This window comes from Panthera leo, chromosome B2 (assembly GCF_018350215.1).
Source record: "Panthera leo isolate Ple1 chromosome B2, P.leo_Ple1_pat1.1, whole genome shotgun sequence".
Lineage (NCBI taxonomy): Eukaryota > Metazoa > Chordata > Mammalia > Carnivora > Felidae > Panthera > Panthera leo.
The window spans coordinates 108,617,497-108,640,313 of record NC_056683.1 but is presented as its reverse complement, the minus strand read 5'-3'; the positions used below and the strand labels follow the sequence as shown (position 1 = coordinate 108,640,313).

The following is a 22,817-nucleotide window of genomic DNA, read 5'->3' as shown; positions in this document are numbered from 1 at the left end:
ATGCAGCAAATCTTGAGCTGCAGCTGTTGAGATACTTAGTTTAAAAATCAGAATAAATATTTTCTTTTGAATAATAAAACTTCTTATTTTCATGTACCTGTTACTTCGTGTTTGAAACAAACATCTGTGGCAACCAGGGGAGACAGATCACCTGCTAGTTTAGGTACAGGTGATAAGGGAAAACTAAGTCCCCATTTTTTAAAAACATGACCCAGTTCTTTTATGGTAAATGATTATCACATATTTAAAAAAAAGAAAAGTGGTATGATAATTCCACAATGAGGAATAATCTGTATAAAATATGGATGTCATGTGTTAAAAGCCCATTTAGTTCAAATAGAATAAAAATGTGTAATGAATTTAGATACTCCCAAATTTAGAGATATACAGAAAACTAATAGAGAATTTAAGCATCTTTGTTCTCCAAGATGGCTCCAAAGTTTTCCGTTGTTTATTATAATAAGAGTAAACTGAAAGGACTATGTTAAACTACATGGAAGAAGATAAAGAGATGTGGAAAGCAAATATTACACAAATAAGGTTTAGGATAATACAAAGATGACTATCTGAATTAAGCCTAGGAATCTATTGGTAGTTAGTTTATGAAATCTTCCATTTATTTTGTTTCTTTTGTACAATCTGTTAAAATAATCTGTATAAAGTGGGCATTCACAATTACATCTAGGAAAGAATTACTAAAAGTTTCTGTGTAAATAGCAGGTTTTCTCTGTATTTATACTGAAATTATATTTTTCCTCCCTTTGAAACTGAGGTTCTTTATATGTTGTCCATAATAGTCTTATAATCAATATATTTCTATATAATAATCTTTTGAGGAAAATGATATAATATCTTCGAGAATGAAAAGATTATGCTCACCATAACAAAGAATTTCAGAGTTCAGATATGGAATATTATCAGCTGTGATTGGTGAACATTAAACTTGATTTTTTTTTCTCTTTTCCTCGATGGTAGTAAGGAATTAGTTTAAAACAGATTTTTTAACTTTCTCTTCCCATTTTTCATTGTCTGTAAATCATAGTCTGAAGGAGCAAAGAGAAGAGCATAAACTCATTAGACACACCAAACCTTTCTTTGGAAATCAAAACAGTAGTTTATTATGGGAACTTCATAGCTAGATGTGTAATTAATGTACTGGAACTAAATTATGGTATTTTAATTTCTCTAAAAATAATATTGTAGGGTTAGAAATATATAAACACATTTTATATAAAAATTTGCATTAAGGGAATTTTATATTTAGTGTATAGAATATAAACCTGGATTCCTCATGGGGAAGTAGGATATTTTTTTTCTCATTTAACCCTAAGAAGTAAATATTCATTTCATTATAGGAGACTGGATTGTACCCAGAAAGGAGCCAGAATCTCATAAGAAGATGTAATGAGGATTTTAAAAATCTATATACTTGAAAACACTTTAATATTGTGATTAGGGTTCTTGCAAGTGAATCATTTATACATGCCCATACATTTACTTTTTTTTTTTAATGTTTATTTTTGAGAGAGACAGACAGACACACTGGGTGTGAGTGGGAGAGGGGCAGAGAGAGACACACACACACAGACTCCAAAGCAGGCTCTGAGCTGTCAGCATAGAGCCCAATGCGGGGCTTGCACTCAGAAACTGCCCAATTATGGCCTGAGCTGAAGTCAGGCACTTAACTAACTGAGCCACCTAGGCACCTCTATACATTCTCATATACTTAATTAAGGTTTATTAAGTTTTTTTTTTCTGGTCAAGGTATTTTATTTTTCATAAAAATATAATTGTACAGTGCTCTTCAGAGAAAGAAAAATTCCCTCACTGCCCCCAAAGATCATGTAATTTTGTAATAATCTTCCTCTTTTTAAAAACTATGTAATTGATAATATGCACATGCTTTCTTATGAAATATTGAGTTCTAATACAGACTTTATATCAAATTAGGAACTATAATTGCTCATATTTTAGTGAAACTAATATGCTTAGAAGATTTTACTCACTGACATTTTCAATTATATCAACATTTACATACATGTATGTAAGTATACTCAATTTTTTTTATATACAACGAATGCATCTGTTTTTTTCTTTTGAGAGAGAGCGTGTGTGTGTGTGTGTGTGTGTGTGTGTGTGTGTGTGTGTATACACGGGGGAGGGGCAGAGGGAGAGGAAAAGAGAGACTCTCAAGCAGGCCCCATGCTCAGCACAGAGTCCAACACGGGGCTCTGTCCCACAGCTCTGGGATGATGATCTGAGCTGAAATCTAGAGTTGGCTGCTCAACTGACTGAACCAACTAGGCACCCCAGAATGCATCCATTTTAAGAATAGTTTGAATTTTGACATACTTTTGCACACATAATCACCACCATAATCAAATATGTAACATTTTCATGACCCTGCAAAAGTTCCCTTTGTCCCTTGCAGTCATCTTCTCTCTACTCCCAGTCTCAGGCAACTACTGATTTTCCCCCCACTACTGTAGATTAGGATTTCTCATCCTCAGCACTCTTAATATTTGGGGGTGGGTAACTGCTTGTTACCAGAGGGTGCAGTCCTATGCATTGTAGGATTTTTAGCAGCATCCCTGGTCTACCCACTAGATGCCAGTAGAACTGTCTCTGTATTCCCCACTGTACAATCAGTGACAATCAGAAATGTCTCTAAAGACTGCTGAAATACCTCCCTGAGAACAAAACGTAGTCCATTTGAGAAGAGCTACCAAGGATTAGTTTTCCTATAACTAGTGGTTCATACAAATAGAATTATATAGGATACTTTTGCGCCTAATTTTTTTCAGCATAGTAGTTTTGAGATTCATCCAGTTTGTTACATGTACCATATGCTGTCTGTTTTTACTAAGTGGAATTCCAGTACTGATAAACTACAATTGGTTTAAATTGTAGCAAAGCTTTTGATTTTGTTCATATTTTCTTTAAATACTTAAAAATAGCTACTTTAAAATCTTTGCTAATCATATCACTTTAGTTCTTTCATCTATTAGTTGATTTAGCTACTGGTTTGAGCCACATTTTTCCCTTTTCTCATGTTAGTGATTTTTTTTTTATTAGATATGAGATGTTATTGATATCACACTGTTGAATGCGGGATTTTGGTTTTCTTTAAACATTTTTTGGAGTGCTGTCAAGTTACAGATCAGTTTGATCTTTTCAAGGCTTTGATTTTTTGATTAGGGTGAGTGTAGAATTGCCTTTATTGCTAACTTAATACTATTACTAACTGCCTGGTAGTTAAGGACTCTTCACCCTGGAACTTGGACATCTGGTAGCAACCATGTATGCTCTGGGAATTGTTCATTTTACAAGTTTCCAACTGTTTTTTGCCCAACTTTGTGGGGTTTCACTCTTCATTTGCAGAGCTGAGTATTTCGCAATCAGCTTGACAAAGATTTACACAGATCTCTCTAGTTTTTGGCTCTGCTCTTTTCAGTACTATAATCTATAAATTTTAGTCTCCTCAGTCTGTCTCTGCAATTTGACTTCTGTCTCTTCAACTTTGGAAGACCTCCATGGCATCCCCCTTCCTGCATAGTGATCTTGGAATTGCCTTCAAGAAGAAAGCCCAGGTGTAAAGCTGACCACATTTTGTTTGTTTGTTTGTTTGTTTAAATTTAAAAAAATTTATAAAGCTCACCACATTAGTTTCCCTTTTCTCCAGCAAAACAGTCCTCTACAGCCTATTGGCCAATGTTTGAAAACAGTTGTTTATTATATTTTATTTTTCATGTTGTTTACAGCAGGACAGCAGGTCTATTCCCAGTACCCATATCATGACCAGAGACAAAACTCTGGGTTTCTTTTGTGTTGTTATAAACATAGAAATTTTTGGACAACACCAGATTCATATTTGCTCTACTCACATAATCACTAATTTAGAGTTATTGTATTCCTTATACTACCGTTCCTATGATTTATTTCCTCTTGCCTCATTCTCCATGTCCAAGAGCCTTTGCTTATGTAACACCTTTGGCCTCTCTCTGGACTTCCCACTTTACTCTGCACAAAAGTAGGAAGAGTGGTAGGCGAACTTGGGAGAGGGTTGGAAAATCTTGAATTATCCTTCTTGTGTAAGCTGTACTTTCAAGTTAGCCTGTCTGTAGGTTGTATTGACACCTTTTAATTAGGGGAGGCCTTTGGTTGTCAATCATTGTCTGTGACTGAATAGGTTAGTTCATTGTGAGGGAGACATTTGGAAGTCCTTGTGGCAGCACACCCAGGTAATGGTGCCTATGTTAGCTGTTTTGGTCCTAACAGATTTCTTTTTTTTTTTTTTTAATTTTTTTTAATGTTTCTTTATTTTTAATATGAAATTTATTGTCAAATTGGTTTCCATACAACACCCAGTGCTCATCCCAACAGGTGCCCTCTTCAATAACCATTACCCACCCTCCCCTCTGACAGCCCAAATTCCAATTTCCAGGTAAACTGGACCCTTTAGCTCTTCCACTGACTGGTAGATCCATATGCATACCACATCTGCTGCTTCAGCACTGTTTACAATTATGGTGCCTTGTGCTTTTTTTCTTAGAATGAGATGATGAAAAGCGAAACAGAATAGCAAATGTGAAGGAATGGACAGAGGGAGGGAAGAGGGAAAGAATAATATAGGATTGTTAAATAGCAGGTAATTTATGAAAGAGCTATGTGGGCATCTTCTACTTGAAGGAGATTGTAGTTAGAAGACAGATTACACAAGGATGGAAAAGACCTAGAGGAGGAAAGAGAGATGAAAAACTGCATTTGTCTTTGCGGTCATGTGCCACTAGTGATTCCTATTAGACTCTAGGTAGTTTGTTCTTGGGAAGTAAGTTATGTAGATATTCTAAATGGAAACTACAAAAACTTATTTTAATGCTGTGTTGCATTAAGTATTTTACCTAAGTCATGTTAAGATACATTTAACATTATAACGTTGTTATTAGTAACATAATTTTCAACAAAATTATCAGCTTTGGTATTTCTTGAGTTTAGGTTAAAGGTTTTGAGAGTTTTTATTTCAAAGAATCATTTTTACTTTGATTTAATCACTTTAATTTTTCTCTAGTTATTGTTTCTGATTGAGGCTATTTATGAAATGTTACAGGATTATTTTGGTCTTAATATTCAAAGAGAATATTTATACTAAGTATCTGAATTACACATTCTTTGAACAAACAATTCTTTCTGACTCGTGTATATTTGTGTGAGTATGCATATCTTTGGTATGTTTACTTGTATACTCATGTTTGTATAAAAGAATATGTAGCTTTGATATGCAAAGGCTTTTTTTGTGACCTACATGTCAAATAAGGACATATTTACATAAATTATGATTTATATATTTAATTATATTATTTTAGATTTCATAACCATGGGAGCTGTGTGACATATATATATATATATATATCTGCTTTTTTAGGACTAAATAAAACCAATTTAGATCATAGGAATGATATGTCTTAATTGCAGTATTATACACACACACACACACACACACACACATATATATATATACAGGCATACAAACATACGGTTTATGTCATGTGGTATTCATTAAGGCAAGTGACTTTGTCTTAATTGTTGTAGCCAAGATACATACATATCTTGTATGTAGGAGCTCCATACATATTTATTGAATATATTTTTACAAGTATTGAATGAAAAAAATAGAACAGTTTGGTATGGTAGGATGATTAAGTTTTTAAAGCTCTAAGAATAAGGACCTGTTTTATTATAATTTTATTTTATTTTATTTTTGAAAAGAAGAGTTGATTGAAACTATCTCTGGTATTAGATTGACCACTGTTATTTCCCGGTGGGATTTATCACCCCAAATAGAGCTTAGGCAGATGTACTTGTGCTGGTAGTGTTCCCAGACACATCTTTGGGCAGGAGCAGTCAGGCCTTTGACCCTTTATTTTCAAAAGGTGGTTTTTTCCTTTTTGATCCCAAAAATCTCTTTCAAAGAAAGTTAAAAGGTATGAATTCATGTGACTACCTATTCCCCCATGATCTTCTAGAAAATAACATTTTTGCTTCTTTTTTCTTTCCCTTGAATCTTTGCCTACATATATGTGGGAAGATATTATATATGTTTGTTTGAATAAATACTTGTATATCCTTTTCTTAGGGATGCCAAAGTCCTTACTTAATATATTATTAATAGATGTTTTCTAATGCTAAATCTCATAAGAATGAAATTAAAGTGGAAGATGGAAAAATCTCATGGGAATAAAACTAAATTTAACATGGAAAAGTAAAATTAGATGAAAGTTCCCATGTATTCATGAAATTGCTTAGAAAGAAGTTATATTTTGGCGTCATCCATTTTCAGTATAATTTTTTGCAAGAAGTGGAAATAAATGATTGACTAGAAATTTTTCTATGCTTATGTTTTCTTTTTGCTTTTAAAGGAATTAATAAAATTGTATATCAATGTGCATGAAATAAGAGTATAATGTTCATGTCCATATATGTAATGAAATCTTACATTTATTACATCTGTTATTTGATGTCTATTCAAATACTCAGTAATGAGTCACTTTCATATAAGAAAAAGAATATTCAAGCATTATGGTTATAAGTCAGTCCATTTTGTGAGCTTTTAAATTTTTTCTGGGCATTTAATAAATATAAATAGCAATTGATCGTATAAGATGTAATTACAGAAAATGTTTTCTTTTGAAAGCCATATACTATACTTTTTCTGGAATTTGTAACTATTTAGATATTTAACATTAATACTTATTTTTCAGTGTTTCTCATCATAATATAGCTATGTTTCTTATTAGACAATGATCTTGGCAATCTTTTATTATGCTTCAAAATGTCTGATAAACAAACTGAGTGGATAGAAAACTGCCGAAAACAGTTTTGCAAAATGATGAAGGCCAAACCCGATATAATCAGTGGAAGTGGTGAGTACGTTGTTTAATTTTTGTGGGGGATTTTTTGCATGAAAATTATATTAATGGAAGTTGTGTTTCCTGTGGATTAGTACTGGCATGTCTAGAATACATAATACTCATTCCAGAAGTCCATTAACTTCTGAGAAACTTAGGATCCTTGAAAACAAAAATTAAAATCTGAGATGCAAGGAAGCTGGAGGCCAGAAAGAATATGGAGGAAGATGCCCACCGACCCTTACTCCCTAATACCAGTAAAATTGTAGGCAGCACATAAACTATCAAAAAAATTAAAATCTGAGAGACAACAAAACTTTTTTTTAAACTAAGAGGTCTTGGTAAGCAAAATTGAATACTGATCTGACTTTACCTAGGTAATAATTTGCTTGGTTTCACCAGCTTTCCCCTGAATTTACCATACTGCTACATTTTTGGAAACTTGATTGACTTTTTTATTGATACATATTTTAAAACTCTGCCACATCCAGCCAAATAAATGTAGTTACTCTTAAGGAAATTGGAATTTTATTTTGAGGTGATGGCTATGTTTCCTAAACTAGCAAATAATTTGTTTTATATTCACATAGTTGTGCATTTGTTTTCTAAAAATCATCATTTTTAAATGAACATTATTTTGAATAAAAGTCTAAGGAAAAGGTTCTAATGTAAACATATGATAGATTTTTTTTGTAAACTATAATTTAAAATTGTCCACTTTATTAGCCATGCTTTATGGTTTTCATATTTGTATCATTTGTTATAAAATTAAAAGTGGGAAAAATATATTTTGTTGTTGGAGAAATTACATTTTCAGAGACAAGTAGTATATATTTGTGGGCACCTCAGAGGTGAATTCTCTGAATTTTCTTTTTGCCTAGTATATCCTAGAAAGAGTGATTAAGAAGGCCATCAAGTCATAGGCTCAAAAGGCGGGGTCAATAAAAGCATACTCTCTTTAACCAAAAGGAGCAGGAGAGGGGTAGCCTATCAAGATACTTTTTATAGAAAGTGACCGCTTTAATCCAACCATAGAACCCACCATAGAGAATCCTGCTAGCAAGACTTGGGCATAGCCTGGACTTCCATCCTTACCTGGCAGTAATGGGGCACCCTTGCTGCTCCTTACTAGGATTGTATCAGAGGAGACTCCGGTCGAAAGTTCAGGATTTTTACCATCACTCAGTAGTAACAGGGCCACCACCCCTCCTTCCCTCCCTTCCACACATGTTTTTTTTGTCTCACACATGCAAATTTAAAATTAGAAAGTATCAACAAAGAAATAAAGAAAATCCAAAAGGACATTTTAGAAATGAAAATACTGTAACCAAAATAAAAAGCTAAATGGATTGGTCAACAATAAATTGGAAAGGACAGAAGGAAGGATTGGTAAACTTGAAGGTATTAACAGAGAGGAAATAGACTGAAAAACAAAAAAAAATTAACAGAGTCCCAGAGACTTATGGAACCATAACAAAAGATCTAACATGTCATTGGAGACCTGGAAAGAGGTTAGGACTACAAATGTATTTGAAGAAATTTAGTTAAAACTTTGCAAATTTTCAAGAAACCTAAACTTGTGGATTCAAGAACCACAACCAGGGTAAACCCAAAGAAACTCACACCAAGACACAATATAGTCAAACTTTTTTTTTTTTTTTTTTAAATATTTTTTTAACGTTTATTTATTTTTGAGACAGAGAGAGATAGAGCATGAATGGGGGAGGGTCAGAGAGAGAGGAAGACACAGAATCTGAAACAGGCTCCAGGCTCTGAGCAGTCAGCACAGAGCCTGACGCAGGGCTCGAACTCAGAGACCGTGAGATCATGACCTGAGCCGAAGTCGGACGCTTAACCGTATAGTCAAACTTTTAAAAACTAAAGACAAGGGGCAACTGGGTGGCTCAGTCGGTAAAGCGTCTGACTTCGGCTCAGGTCATGATCTCGTGGTCCGTGAGTTCGAGCCCCATGTCGGGCTCTGTGCTGACAGCCTGGAGCCTGTTTTGGATTTTGTGTCTCCCTCTCTATCTGCCCCTCCCCCTTTCATGCTCTGTCTCAAAAATAAACGTTAAAATAAATTTAAAAAATAAAAACTAAAGACAAAAAGAATCTTGAAAGCAGAGAAGGTAAGAAACATCTTTTTTTAAATTTTTTTCAACGTTTGTTTATTTTTGGAAGATAGAGACAGAGCATGAGCAGGGGAGGGACAGAGAGAGAGAGGGAGACACAGAATCCGAAGCAAGTTCCAGGCTCTGAGCCGTCAGCACAGAGCTGGACGCGGGGCTCGAACTCATGAATGATGAAATCATGACCTGAGATGAAATCGGACACTTAACGGACTGAGCCACCCAGGCGCCCCAGAAGAAACAACATCTTACCTACAGGGGAAAATCAATACTGTTGATTTCTCACCAGAAAAGATGGAGGACAGAGGGAGTAGTGTGACATTCAAGCACTGAAAATAGTCTTCAGGAATAGAAAATCAAGACATTTTCAGATGAAGAATTTGTCAAAGCAGACCTAGTCTAAATGAAGGGATAAAGGAAGTTATCTCTGTACTGTCCTCAGAACTTTCTGAATCTATAATTATATAAAGTAAATTTTCTTTAAAAATATAGAGGAAAGAATGAATATAAGCTACTTGAGAACATTGAAAAGGCAAGTACCACGTGTAGATTAGTTTTTAGTATTATTCCATGACTATAGCCTATCTCTCAAAATATTTGGAAGTGCCTAGTGCTGTTCATAAGGGTTGCTGGGCAAAATGAATATACTGTATTGGAACCAGAAATCCAGAACCTTCTTCAGATAGTTTGGTAATGCCATTTTTGCATATGATGTCTAGAATTACTTTATCTAAAAGCTCTCAGTGTATGGATCTAATAGCATAATTTTGCATTTCAAGATCAGTACTTCCCAGAAAATAGTGTGCTTTGCAAACACCTGCAATTAGTCTGGTGGCTATTAAGTTTCAAATCATATTGTGTTTACCTCCCTCACAGATGTGATAAAGAATTTTCCCAGTTCATGGAGTTTGTTTAGGTGTCTGTCCGATGGCTAACCCTGATTTGGGGCATAGGATTCAAAGAATTGTTTAGCAGTATGCTGTGACTTTTCTCATTAATTCAAACATTTTACTTGTGTGCATAACACATAGCAAACATATGGTTGTGCTAAAATGAGAATGATTATAATTTTAAATGGATATTTCCACTTTAAAACTAACTTTTTATATAACCTTTGCTACTCATGTGTATCTCACCTCTTATTTGTATCATTGAATTCAGAATGATTGTTTCTAAAATTCATCAAGATACTCTTAAAAAATTATAATCTCAAGAGACAATATTAAGTGACATAAACACATGGAGGTTGAAAGCTCTCACCTAAGGGCTATTATTTATGTATAGATTCATAGATAAAAAGCTTTGAAAGATTTTTCTGTGAGTGAGAGAATTTATCCTTATGCCTGTGAAGATAGAACCCTTAAACAACTAGAAGTTCAAATAATTGTCAATACTGGTGCCCTTTCTGATCCTCAACAATTACATTCTCATACTTTTTAATACTTACTTTAATTTGAAATCATAATATGAGTAGAATTCAGTAAATTTTGTTTTTACCTTAAGGCATGAAAATATTGTGATACATGACTTATCAGAGCTACAGTTATTGGAAAGCACATGTTGTTATTCCTATTTGATTTACATTTTTCACATGTTGAACACTAATTTTCTTTGTGACTTATGTGCTTAAAATGTACTTGGATATGAAAAAGAGACCATTTGATTAATGTAAATCAGAGTCAATATCCTGAATGTAATACATAGTTTAAAAGGTGACTTGGGGCACCTGGGTGGCTCAGTTGGTTGAGCAACTGACTTCGGCTCTGGTCATTATCTCACAGCTCGTGAGTTCGAGCCCCATGTCAGGGCTCTGTGCTGACAGCTCATAGCCTGGAGCATGCCTCAGATTCTGTGTCTCCCTCTCTTTCTGCCCCCTAACCCACTTGCATTCTGTCTCTGTCTCTCTCAAAAATATATAAACATTAAAAAAAACTTTTTGAAGACGACTTAAACTTGCTTGCTAAATATACATTGTAAGTTGCTTTAAAGATACATTTCTTTCCAGCAAAATAATTTGGATTCTATATTAAGTATAATTCAACTGGTTATATACATTTTGAGGATAATAAATTCAAACACAGTGGCATATCTATGTGGCATTGTCAGAGAAAAGCTTACTTTTTTTTTTTTTTGCTCAGTTCTGTACTGTTCACTAGTAGAAAGGCATTTCTTCCTATTTTTTTTTAATTTTTTTAAACGTTTTTATTTATTTTTGAGACAGAGAGAGACAGAGCATGAACGGGGGAGGGTCAGAGAGAGGGAGACACAGAATCTGAAACAGGCTCCAGGCTCTGAGCGGTCAGCACAGAGCCCGACGCGGGGCTCGAACTCACGGACCGCGAGATCATGACCTGAGCTGAAGTCGGCCGCTCAACTGACTGAGCCACCCAGGTGCCCCTCTTCCTATTTTTTTAAATATGAACTTTATTTTTTAGAGCAACTTTAGATTCGCAGCAAAATTCAGCAGAAAGTACAGAATTCCCATATACATTCTATGCCTGCATATATGCACAACTTTCCCCACTATAAATATCTCACATCAGAGCGATACCCCTGTTACAATCAATGAACCTACATCATTGTCTCCCAAAGTACATAGTTTATATTAGGGTTCATTCCTAGTGTTTGTACATCCTATGAATTTTTTTTAGTGTTTATTTTTTGAGAGAGAGAAAGCGCACGCATGTGAGTGGGGGAGGGGTGGGGGAGGGGGACAGAAGATCTGAAGCGGGCTCTGTACTGAAAGCAATGAACCTAATGCGAGGCTCAAACTCATGAACCATGAGATCATGACCTGAGTCGAAGTCAGATGCTTAAACAACTGAGCCACCCAGGTGCCATGTACATTTTATAAATTTTAACAAATGTATAATGGGGGAGATTTATCATACAGAAGAGTATCATTGCCCTAAAATTCCTGTTTTCTGCCAGTGCATCTTACCCTTTGCCCAGTTACTGGCAAGCTTACTTTTGATCCAGTTGTCTTGAACATATATAAAGTTGCAAAGTGTCTAAAATACCTAACATGTCCTGGTTTTGAAAGAGGAGAACTGTCCCTTGACTGTGGTCTTGGAGTTCAGATAAGTTTTTTTTTGTATGTGTGAATAATGATAAGATATCATAGCCTAATTAGTGATGATTTTCTTTCTGTATCGAAATCATTTAGCAAGTTCTGAAGTAATCCATAGAGAATCTAAAGATAACATGATTCTTTTCCAGTTTTACATTGAATAGGTTCTCAGTGAAGCAATTAAAATTTAATTTACATTGGAAACATTGTTATGAATATTAAAGTGGTATGTGTTTTGAATTGGACCCCCTTAAGAGTGTAACTGTGAAGAAGTTCAGATGACTTTTATCTACTAGTCTGTGACTTTAGAGATGCATTATCATGTATATTCTTAACCTTTAATATCCTAATTATTCTCTTGTTTATTACAGCTTTACCAGAATTGCTTGAAAAATTTGTGCTTCATCTCTCTGAAAGCCCATCTGAATGCTACTTCCCCTCAGTGGAATATACAGGTACGTTTTAAACATCTTGAATTTTGAAAAGTACTTAATTATCTAAAAAATAGATAATATTTCATAGAGCTAATTAGATTAAAAATATGCACAAACTTGCATCTTAAAAATCTCTCACTTGGTGGGGCGCCTGGGTGGCGCAGTCGGTTAAGCGTCCGACTTCAGCCAGGTCACGATCTCGTGGTCCGTGAGTTCGAGCCCCGCGTCAGGCTCTGGGCTGATGGCTCGGAGCCTGGAGCCTGTTTCTGATTCTGTGTCTCCCTCTCTCTCTGCCCCTCCCCCATTCATGCTCTGTCTCTCTCTGTCCCAAAAATAAATAAAAAAAAAAAAGTTGAAAAAAAAAATCTCTCACTTGGTGTTATGGATAATCTAGATATCTTTCAGTCTCTTCTGTGCAAATGTGTGAGTTTTCTTATAACTTTCTAACTCCTTTCTGAGCTCTTTTTTTTCCCATCTACCCATCAAAAGTTATTTTCCTTTAAGGCAGTGTCTTCTCTTCTGATTCTATTCACTGTCCTCTAGTGATCTCATTTGTTTGTACGATTTTACCTACTTTATATATTGATAACTTCTGATTCACATCCTCCATTCAAAGATCAACTATAAGCTTCATTGTGGTATTCCCAGCTGCTTGATAGGTAAATATCACCTAGAGGTGCTATGGAAGCCCTCAAACTTGAAATGTCCAACAGGGCCCTCACCTCATCAGACCTTATTAATATGTACTCTTTTTCTACAGTGTCTATTTTGGTGGGCAGTACTACTGTCCATCTAAACCAGAAACTGAGTAAATCCACATTTTATGTGGATTTAAGTCCACATTTTCTTCCCAATTACCAAACCATGTTAATTCTGTGTTCTTAATAGATCTCAAGTGTATCTACTTAATTGATTTCTTTGTTCAGGCCACCATTACTTCTTGCCTCAAGTATTACAACAGCCTCTTTTCCTGGTGTTGTTGATTAGAATCTGATTTCTCTTCAAAGGTATTCTTTGTGCTGCTCTCAGAGTGATCTTTGAAGTGCGAATCTGAACCATTCATTCCTGTATTCCCTGGAAGATCACCATTGACCATTGCATAAAGTCTAAGCTTCTTATCATAAAACCTAAGGCCTTATGTTATCCTTCCCTTTTCTTCCTCTCCAGCATCATGTCTTTCTCTCCTTGCCTTTTATTTATTTTTCAGGAACCCTAAACTATTAGTACGGCCAACTTCTCCTTCCCCCACCCAAATACACATTCGTTTATTAAACGGATATCGTTCTCTAGTATTTAGTAGAATTTTTCTAAGCATTTAAGCACAGCAGGAAACAAAAGAAGGAGAAAATCTTGCCTTCTGGTGGGAGCACAGACAATAAAGAAATGTTTCAGTATATTAAATAGTATGATAGCGAATGAGAAATACACAGCAGGGAAGAGGGCTACAGAGTGCTGTTTGGGCACGAAGGTTACATTATTAAATCATGTTCAGACTAGCAGAAGTTGGGAGCAAGATAAGTAGATATTTTCAGGGGAGGAGAATTCCAGCTAGTGACCAGGAAGGAGACATGAGTGTCTGAACACAAGTACAGGAGAAGCATTGTAGGTATTGAAAGCAGACAGGGAAGGATGATAGAGGGCTTTTGAAAGTCACTGTAGCATCTTGAACATAGGAACACATGCTCAGATTTACACAAAAATCACTATGATGGTGGCTGTGTTGAGAAAAGACTGAAGGGAGGACAAAGGACTAAAGCAGGAAGATGGATTAGGAGGCTATTGAGAAGATGCAGTTGAAAAATGGTAATGGTCTGGATGAGGATGTCAGTGGGAGATAGAAATATTTGGATTCTGGGTATATTTTGATTAGAGAGCCAACAGAATTGAGTAACAGATTGACTATGGAATGTAAGAGAAAGGAAGGAATTAAAGACTCTAAGTTATTGATCCAAACCACTGGAAGGATGAGATTATCATACACTGAGATGGGGGAGAAATAGGTTTGAGAGAGGGGGTGAAGAGCTTGATTTTATGTTATGTTTTGAATGCTTGTTATACATTTAAATAGATAATTTTTTTTTTTACACTGGATTGGATATTTGAATCTAGCATTTAGGGGAAAAATGTGAGCTGGAAATATAAATTGCTAAATCATTAGCTTCATATACAAAGCCAATATGCATCTCTGTCATATCTTTCTCACATTCTGACTTAATGTCTAATTCTTCATGTGACAGTAAACTCCTATAGGGTAGTTTCCATATCTTATCTATCATATCCTCTGCAACTAGAATGGCAGTATTAAGAAATATTTGACAAATAAAAGAATGGCTAAAAGAATGAAGGGGGGGGCTTCATAAATTATGTCAATCAGTTTGTCTTAATTTTAGTAGGCAATAGATTAAATCCTTTGAGATTTCTGAGCAGAAGCCTTACTTGATTCATCTGTACTTTAGGAAGATTATTTTAGTGACTGTGTAAAGGATGCAGTAGAGTGAAATCTGCCAAAGGTGAATATCCAGAATGGGAGGGTTGGTAAACAAGAGATAGTGAACGTAGCAGAGATGTAGCAAAGACTCATGATTAATAGATAATCAAGAGATATTGCTCCTCTTCCTCATTACGGTGGCATGACTCCTCTGTTTGCTGGAGAAATTATCATTTAAATATTTATTCAAGTTAGACAGTATACATCATATTTACTTAAAAATATTTACTTCCAGTCTGGGCCAGCCTATCCCTCTGACTCTATTACCACTATCAAAGACCTCCCGTGCATTCATGTCACTGAACCTTTGTTCTGCCTCTTCCTCCTGAATGAGCTTTCCTCTTCCCATGACACCCATAGGATAATGTCCAACTCAACTGTAAAGTTGCAGCTACAATGTTCCCTTCCCTCTTACTAAGTAGATGTTCCTCCTCTGTGCTCATTATTATATTCACTTTAAACTACTATTTTGATATTTGTTGTATGCGGCTAGTTTCAATTATCCCATTAGGTCTCAAACTCCTTTGTATCTTTAATATAGTATTTGATATATTTTTATTAAAATAAATACATATACTGTAACATAATTATCTGTATTCACACAAATACATCTGTATAACAATTCTAAATATATTGGTAATTGCATATACACATATGAACATACACCTAATTATTTACACAGTAACCTTTAATGCAGGTTTGGCAAAGGGGTGAAATAAAACATAAGAAGTGAGAACAAAGAAATGAGAGGAAAATATAAGGTAGTATTAAACAGAAATTTAGGTAAATGAAGGGAATTGATACATATTGAGCACCTCTTATGAGCTAAGTAGTATGCTGAGGTACTTGATGTGTGTTCTTTATTCAACCCTATGAATAACTACACTTTGCAGTAGGCATAATCATCACATTTAAAATCAGGCAATTGAAGTACAGAGGAAAGAAAACAAATTGTGAAGAGAATTTTGCAGAAGACCATTTGTGAAGAAAATGATAACTTTATGAATAAGCCTGGAAATGTATGTGAAAACATACAGGGATTAATGGTCATGTCTGTGACTAAGAGAGGAAACAAGAAATGGTAATTATGGAGATTTGCGTGGCCATTCCCTAGTCTTCAGTATAATCTCCAATTTCTGCAGCTATCCTTGGCACATTGTTGGGTCACATTTTCTGTAGATATGTTTTATAAATCATCTAATACTTAACAAGACTAATTGCTCAATACGTATACATTCATTGCCCTGTATTAAATTTCTCAATTATGCTGAGGGAGATTTCAGATGTTGGCTTTTTTGGATGTATGATCGAGGCAGATAAACTCCAAATGTGAATTTAAATTCTTTAAAGGCTCCTGCTGAACAGCTGTCCGCTGGAGTTTTAGAGTACAGCCAAAAATAAGGTAGCTTCTTATTTATTGATTGTACAGTATATATTATGATAGGGTAAGCTTATTGCTAACATCATTTTCTTCCCATAGCTTTAGATATCCTTACCCTTCATCATTTATTGTTTTGGCTAGTAAATCAATGGTTTCCTATTATAAAATTTCACTCTATTTACTTTAAATAAATAAAAACCATGTTTTGATATAAAAGATGTTTCAAAGCAAATGCTGGATAGATATATTCATTGGTTTTTTTCATGTTTCTTGAAATGAGAAATTGATTGTCTTTTTAAAAATGACAGCTTGCTTAAACCCTAAGGTAGCTGAAATTAGAATAACACAATCATCCATCTGTTGTTAGTTCCCTCAGGATTTCAATCCATTATAAAATTTGCAAATCTGGAAAAATCAGATTAGTTTAGCCGTTTATCCCCTTAAAGAAAAAGGAATGAACAAGTTTCTGCACAATTGCAGTTTGTACATCTATATAGGTATCTTTCCAAATCTTAAGTGATGTCAATTTTTTCTTGGTTTAATTCCCTGGAATGAGTTGGGGATTTTTTTTCCTACTGTAATTGCTTCTTTAAATGAGAAATATTCCTTTAAAGGTAGTAATTATTTTTAATGTTAGGACTTTACTCTTTATGCTTTTAATCAAAAAGTTGGAAAGAAATCAGAAAATATTGCATTGTTTCACCTTTTGACTATTAAAATACTTTTAACCTTAATATATATAGTTAAACACATTTTCTACTTTCTTTGGACATTCAGCAAATATGCTCTTTTCTATCTTACTTTTAGGGAGCATGTTTGTGAGTACACTTGATAATTGCAAGGAAATATATAACATGGATTACATTGTCCTCAAAAGAGGGGAAATAGTAATACAATCATGAATTAAGTAAATTGCAGCATTTAGTAAGAGAAAATAAAGAAAACTGATATTTTCCAGCTCACTATTTTATTTCAGGCAATGTGCCTTTAATTATGGTATTTAAATTGGGTTATTATCAAATGAGGGGTTTTGTTTTAAGTGCCACAGGTTTTCAGTGGAAAGAGTGATCAGAGTTGACTAGTGCCATCATGGAGGATAAGAGGAAGAAGTGATAACGGAGCAGAAAGAGTGGCCTCAGTGTGGCCTGCTGGGCTATTACAGCTGAAAAAACTAGAAAGGGAGACTTGCAGGAAAGGGTCATTGCATAGAGACCTGGAAAGAAAATTCCTTTTTTTTCCCCAAATAATGCTGATTATACCAATTAGGAGACTGAGACTCACAATAGCTTGGCCATAAGAAGTTGAATTTTATGTCAGTAAGAATTGAATAAAATGGATAGTTACAACCACATGTTAAAAGAGAAGCAACAGAGTCTGCAGACTGTCTCTGGGGAAGGAAGGAGGTAGGAGAGAGTATACCGATTGGTTGACTCCTTTGGATGGTGAGAGTTCTTTGACTTTATAACAAATACAGCAGGGCTTTCAGAAGAATCCGTAAACAACAAAGCGGTAACTGCTTCTCTAACCATGGAAATGTACTCCAGTGGAGAAGTTCTTTACTCTTCTAAAAATTAATTTTTTCCACAACATTAGCCAAGTGCCAGGCGGAATAGATTTCATATCTTCTACTACTGCTCTGTGTGCTAGCTTGCAAACCAAAAATAGAACATAATTCATTACCAGAGTGAGCAATTTCAGTCAATATTAAGCCAGTTTTTCCAACTCTTTTTGTTCTGAGACCATTGTATTTACAATTAAATTGATTGGTTATTTCAAATAGTTAATACTGTGACTGAATTGACATTAAGTAGGGTAACTATGATGCTACAGGTGTCATTGGTTGATTTTTTTATCCGCAACATGTTTTTCATAGTGACTCCAGGGAGTAGGAACTATATCGTCCATTTGTTACTTAATTTCAATATACAGAAAATATTTTTAAATCCATATCCATTTCCATCTCTACCTTGCTCCATTTGATATGAAGTATAATTTCTTGTTCATTCATTTATTCATTTTTCTACTCATTCACTCAGTGTTTATTAAGCACCTATTATGTATCTCACACATAGATGTGCATGTTTCAATAAGTCATTGGTTACCAGTGATACATCAGAATCCCCTGAAGATATATATTTTTATCATTGAATTTTATTTTACCCCATCAATTTTGTTTTATTTCTGAGGATTTTAATTATTGCTTCATAAATTGTATTTAGTCCAGGTTGCATATAACAAAAGATTATTTCAATGAACTTTTGTAGTCCCAAGATCCATTTCTGTTTGTCAAGTTGTCATATATCAAACAAATTTAAAATTGAAGTGGCTCTGTAAATAAAATATTTAGTAAATATTTAACTATTTTCTGACTTCTTTATTCCTATTTTGAAACTTTATTTTTTTCAATGGGGTTTTATTCACACTAATGTCACCTATGTGTATTTAATATTACTGTTTTCGTTTATTGGGTTTTTTTTTTAAATGTTTATGTATCTTGAGAGAGAGAGAGCCAGAGAGCGTGCACACACATGTGCGAGTAGGGGGTGAGGCAGAGAGAGAGAGAGAGAGGGGAGAGAGAATATCCCAAGCAGGCTCCATGGTTAGGATGGAGCTGATGTAGGTCCTGAGCTCACGAACCATGAGATCATGACCTGAGCCAAAATCAAGATTCAGACGCTTAACTGATTGAACCACCAAGGCACTCTATTATTAGTGTTTTCTTAGAATGGGTATTTGATGTTTGTTTTGGTATGTTTAATACCCTCCCCCATATTCTCATTTAAAAGCCTCTTTGATTATTTAACTACTACATTCTTAAAAATGAAATTTGTGTGGTAGACTATTCCTGTCCAATTTTAACTGTAGCTAAACTTCACCTTTTTTCCTTTAAATGTTGATCTCAAGTTCAGTGTACAAGGAATAAGCTGTAGCGGTCTTTAAAAATACAAATGACTGGACATTCACTCTTAGCAATCTCCTTCAGTAGTCTGGAGTGGAGTCTGTCTATCTTTACTTTTAAAAGGCTCAGAGAAATTTGATGAACAGCCATAATTGGGAACAATTATCTGTTGAAATGTGCAGAATTCAGTTTTTACTCAATATACAGCATCATAAACTTTTAGAAAAGGCATAGATCGGGGAAATTATTTACACAATCCCAGAAGAGGTAAAAGGACTCCTCAGGCAGACAGCTAGATCACTCTGGAAGTATTCTTTCCTTATATGGGGAAGAACTAAGGACCCGAACCTCATATAACATGGAGTATCGTAGTCCTTTTGGGTAACTCACTCACCTTGATCCTTAACTATTCCATTCTTCACTGATACAGATGTCAGCATCTTCTGCTAGAAGTTACCCTGATGTACAGAATTCGATAGCATCAGGAATGCTCCTTATTAGTATACCCTTAGCCCACTGTCCACTCCTCCTACTATTAAGATATTTAGCTGTATTATACTTTTCAAAAGAGAAACAGTGTTATAAGCACACAGATCTATATGTAGATGAAGATAAATATTTCTCATGTTTAGTCCAATTTTATATGTACTAGAATTCTAAGCATTATTGTCTAAGTAAAAATTGTTCTGGTAATAGTTTATAAAAATCAGTCATTTATATAAGTACAGATAAGTGGAATTCATAGAGAGAAGTATGTTCAATGTTATGAAAAATTCCCAAACCATTTTGCAGAATAGTTGTACCATTTTACACTCTAACCAACAGTGTATGACAGTTCCAATTGCTCTTTATTCTTACCAACACTCGGTATTTTCAGTCTTAATTTTAGCTATTTTAGTAGGTGTGCAGTAGTATCTCCATGTGGTTTTAATTTACATTTTCCTGATGATTAATGGTGTTGGATACATCTCTTCTTTTGAGATGTCTATCCAAGTATTTTGTTTCCTATCCACCTCAACATTTTTATATGGGTTTCATGACTTCTTATATTTGAGTTATAGGTGGTGGTTATAGATTATGGATATGATCCTTTATCTAATTTATACTGCAGGTATTTTCTTCCATTGTGTAGCCTGTTTAGTTATTTCCTTAATGGTGTCTTTTGATGAATGAAAGTCCACCTTTAAGAAGCAGAAAGAGAAATCAAGGAATTGACCCAATGTACAACTGCACCAAAACCCATAAGATACCTAGGAGTAAACCCAACCAAAGAAGTGAAAGATCTGTACTCTGAAAACTATAGAACACTTATGAAAGAAATTGAAGATGACACAGAAATGGAAAAACATTCCATGCTCATGGATTGGAAGAACAAACATTGCTAAAATGTCTATACTGCCCAGAGCAATACACACATTTAATGGAATCCCTACCAATAAGACCAGCATTTTTCACAGAGCTAGAATAAACAATCCTAAAATTTGTATGGAACCACAAAGACCCTGAATAGCCAAAGCAATCTTGAAAAACAAATGCAAAGCTGGGGGCATCAGACTTCAAACTGTATTACAAAGCTGTAGTCATCAAAATAGTATGGTACTCACACAAAAACAGACACATAGATCAATGTAACAGAATAGAAAGCCCAGAAATGGACCCACAACTATGTGGGCAGCTAATTTTTGACAAAGTGGGATATAACATCCAATGGGAAAAAGACAGTTACTTCAACAAATGGTTTTGGGACAACTGGAGAGCAACATGCAGAAGAATGAAACTGGACCACTTTCTTTCACCATATACAATAATAAATACAAAATTGATGAAAGACCTAAATGTGAGATAGGAAACCATCAAAATCATAGAGGAGAACACAGGCAGCAGCTTTTTACTAGACATGTCTCCAGAGGCAAGGGACACAAAAGCAAATGCAAACTATTAGAACTTCATCAAGACAAAAAGCTTCTGCACAGCGAAGGAACAATCACTAAAAGGCAACCTACAGAATGGGAGAAGATATTTGCAAATGAGATATGTGATAAAGGGTTAGTATTCAAAATCTATAAAGAATTTATCAAACTCAGCACCCCAAAAATAAATATTTCAGTTAAGAAATAGGCAGAAGACATGAACATTTTTCCAAAGAAAACATCCAGATAGCTAACAGACATATGAAAAGATGCTCAATATCACTGATCATCAGGGAAATCCGTATCAACCATGATGAGATACTACTTTGCATCTGTCAGAATGGTTAAAATTAATAACTTGGGGGAAACAACAGATGCAAACCATAAGAGACTTAACTATAGAGAACAAACAGGGTGGATGGAGGGGAGATAGGTGGAGAATAAGTTAAATGGGTATTCGGTATTAAGGAGGGTACTTGTGTTGAGCACTGTGTGTTCTGTGTAAGTGATGAATCACTAAGTTTTACTCCTGAAGCCAATATTACACTATATGTTAACTAACAGGAATTTAAATAAAAATTTGAAAAATAAAGTCAAATTTTGATGAAGTCCAACTTACCAATTTTTCTTCTGTGGGCAGTACTTTCAGGGTTCTGTTCAGAAAATCTTTGTTTACATTAAGGCCATAAAGATAGTCTTCTATACTTCATGGTTAAAACTTTATAGTTTTAACTGCAGGTTTATAATCTGTTTTGAGTTATTCATTATATGGTATGAGGTAAGAGTTTACACCTTTTTCCCCCTGATATCTAGTTCCCACACAATTAATTGAAAAGCTTTTTACCTCGTTGAATTATTTTGTACATTTTGCCAAGACTTAATTAAGTGTATAAGGAGTATACAATTTGCTTGTTCCTATTCTTAGGGGAAAGGATGGATTTGATAGATTTTTGAATGTTAAACTAACTTTGCATTTTTCAGATGAACTCTTTTTAATCATGATACTTTATTCTTTTAATATATTGCTGAATTTGGCTAATATTTTTTAAATATTTTTTTCTATTTATATTCATGTGCAATATTAGTCATTAGTTTTCTTTAATGTCTTTGCATCTTTTGGGGTCATGGTTATGCTGTGCTTATAAGTATGCAAGATTCTTACTAATTTACTTATTTGATACAATTAACTAGTTAAGTGACACCATATGGGTCTGAGTTTGCTTCATGGTATGCTTTTTAAATATTGATTCAATTTCATTAATTAATGTAAGACTCTTCACAGATTTGCTGTCTTCTTGGGTGTGTAAGATCTATGGTGATATTTTCTCTTTTATTCTTGATAATGATAATTTGTGTTTTCTCTCTTTTTTTCTTAATAAGCCGTGTAGAGTTTTGTCAATATTATTGATCTTTTCAAAGAACTAAAATTTGGTTTTATTGATATACTCTGTACTTCTTTATTTTCTCTTTTATTGGTTTGTATTATATTTTATTCCTTCTTTCTACTGACTTTGGGTTTAATTTCCACCTCTTTTTCTAGCTTCTGTGATAGAAGTTTATATCACTGACTTTAAACCTTTATTCTTTTGTAATATAAGTAGATA

General features: G+C 34.4%; 1 protein-coding gene and 1 long non-coding RNA gene across 5 annotated transcripts in view; one reads left to right on the top strand and one right to left on the bottom strand.

Moving 5' to 3' along the window:
- LOC122220344 overlaps window positions 1-22,817 on the bottom strand; it is an 87,028-nt gene that overhangs the window by 17,466 nt on the left and 46,745 nt on the right. Inside the window, exon 3 of the long non-coding RNA XR_006202809.1 lies at window positions 880-1,043. This is a non-coding gene — a long non-coding RNA (uncharacterized LOC122220344). The remainder of the gene's footprint in view (window positions 1-879; window positions 1,044-22,817) is intronic.
- The window catches only part of TBC1D32 (TBC1 domain family member 32), a 200,423-nt gene that overhangs the window by 142,717 nt on the left and 34,889 nt on the right, over window positions 1-22,817 (top strand). For all 4 annotated transcript variants that reach the window (XM_042939719.1, XM_042939718.1, XM_042939716.1 and 1 more), the window contains 2 exons: window positions 6,795-6,920; window positions 12,473-12,556. In XM_042939719.1, the coding sequence (XP_042795653.1) occupies window positions 6,795-6,920; window positions 12,473-12,556 (210 nt within the window). The remainder of the gene's footprint in view (window positions 1-6,794; window positions 6,921-12,472; window positions 12,557-22,817) is intronic.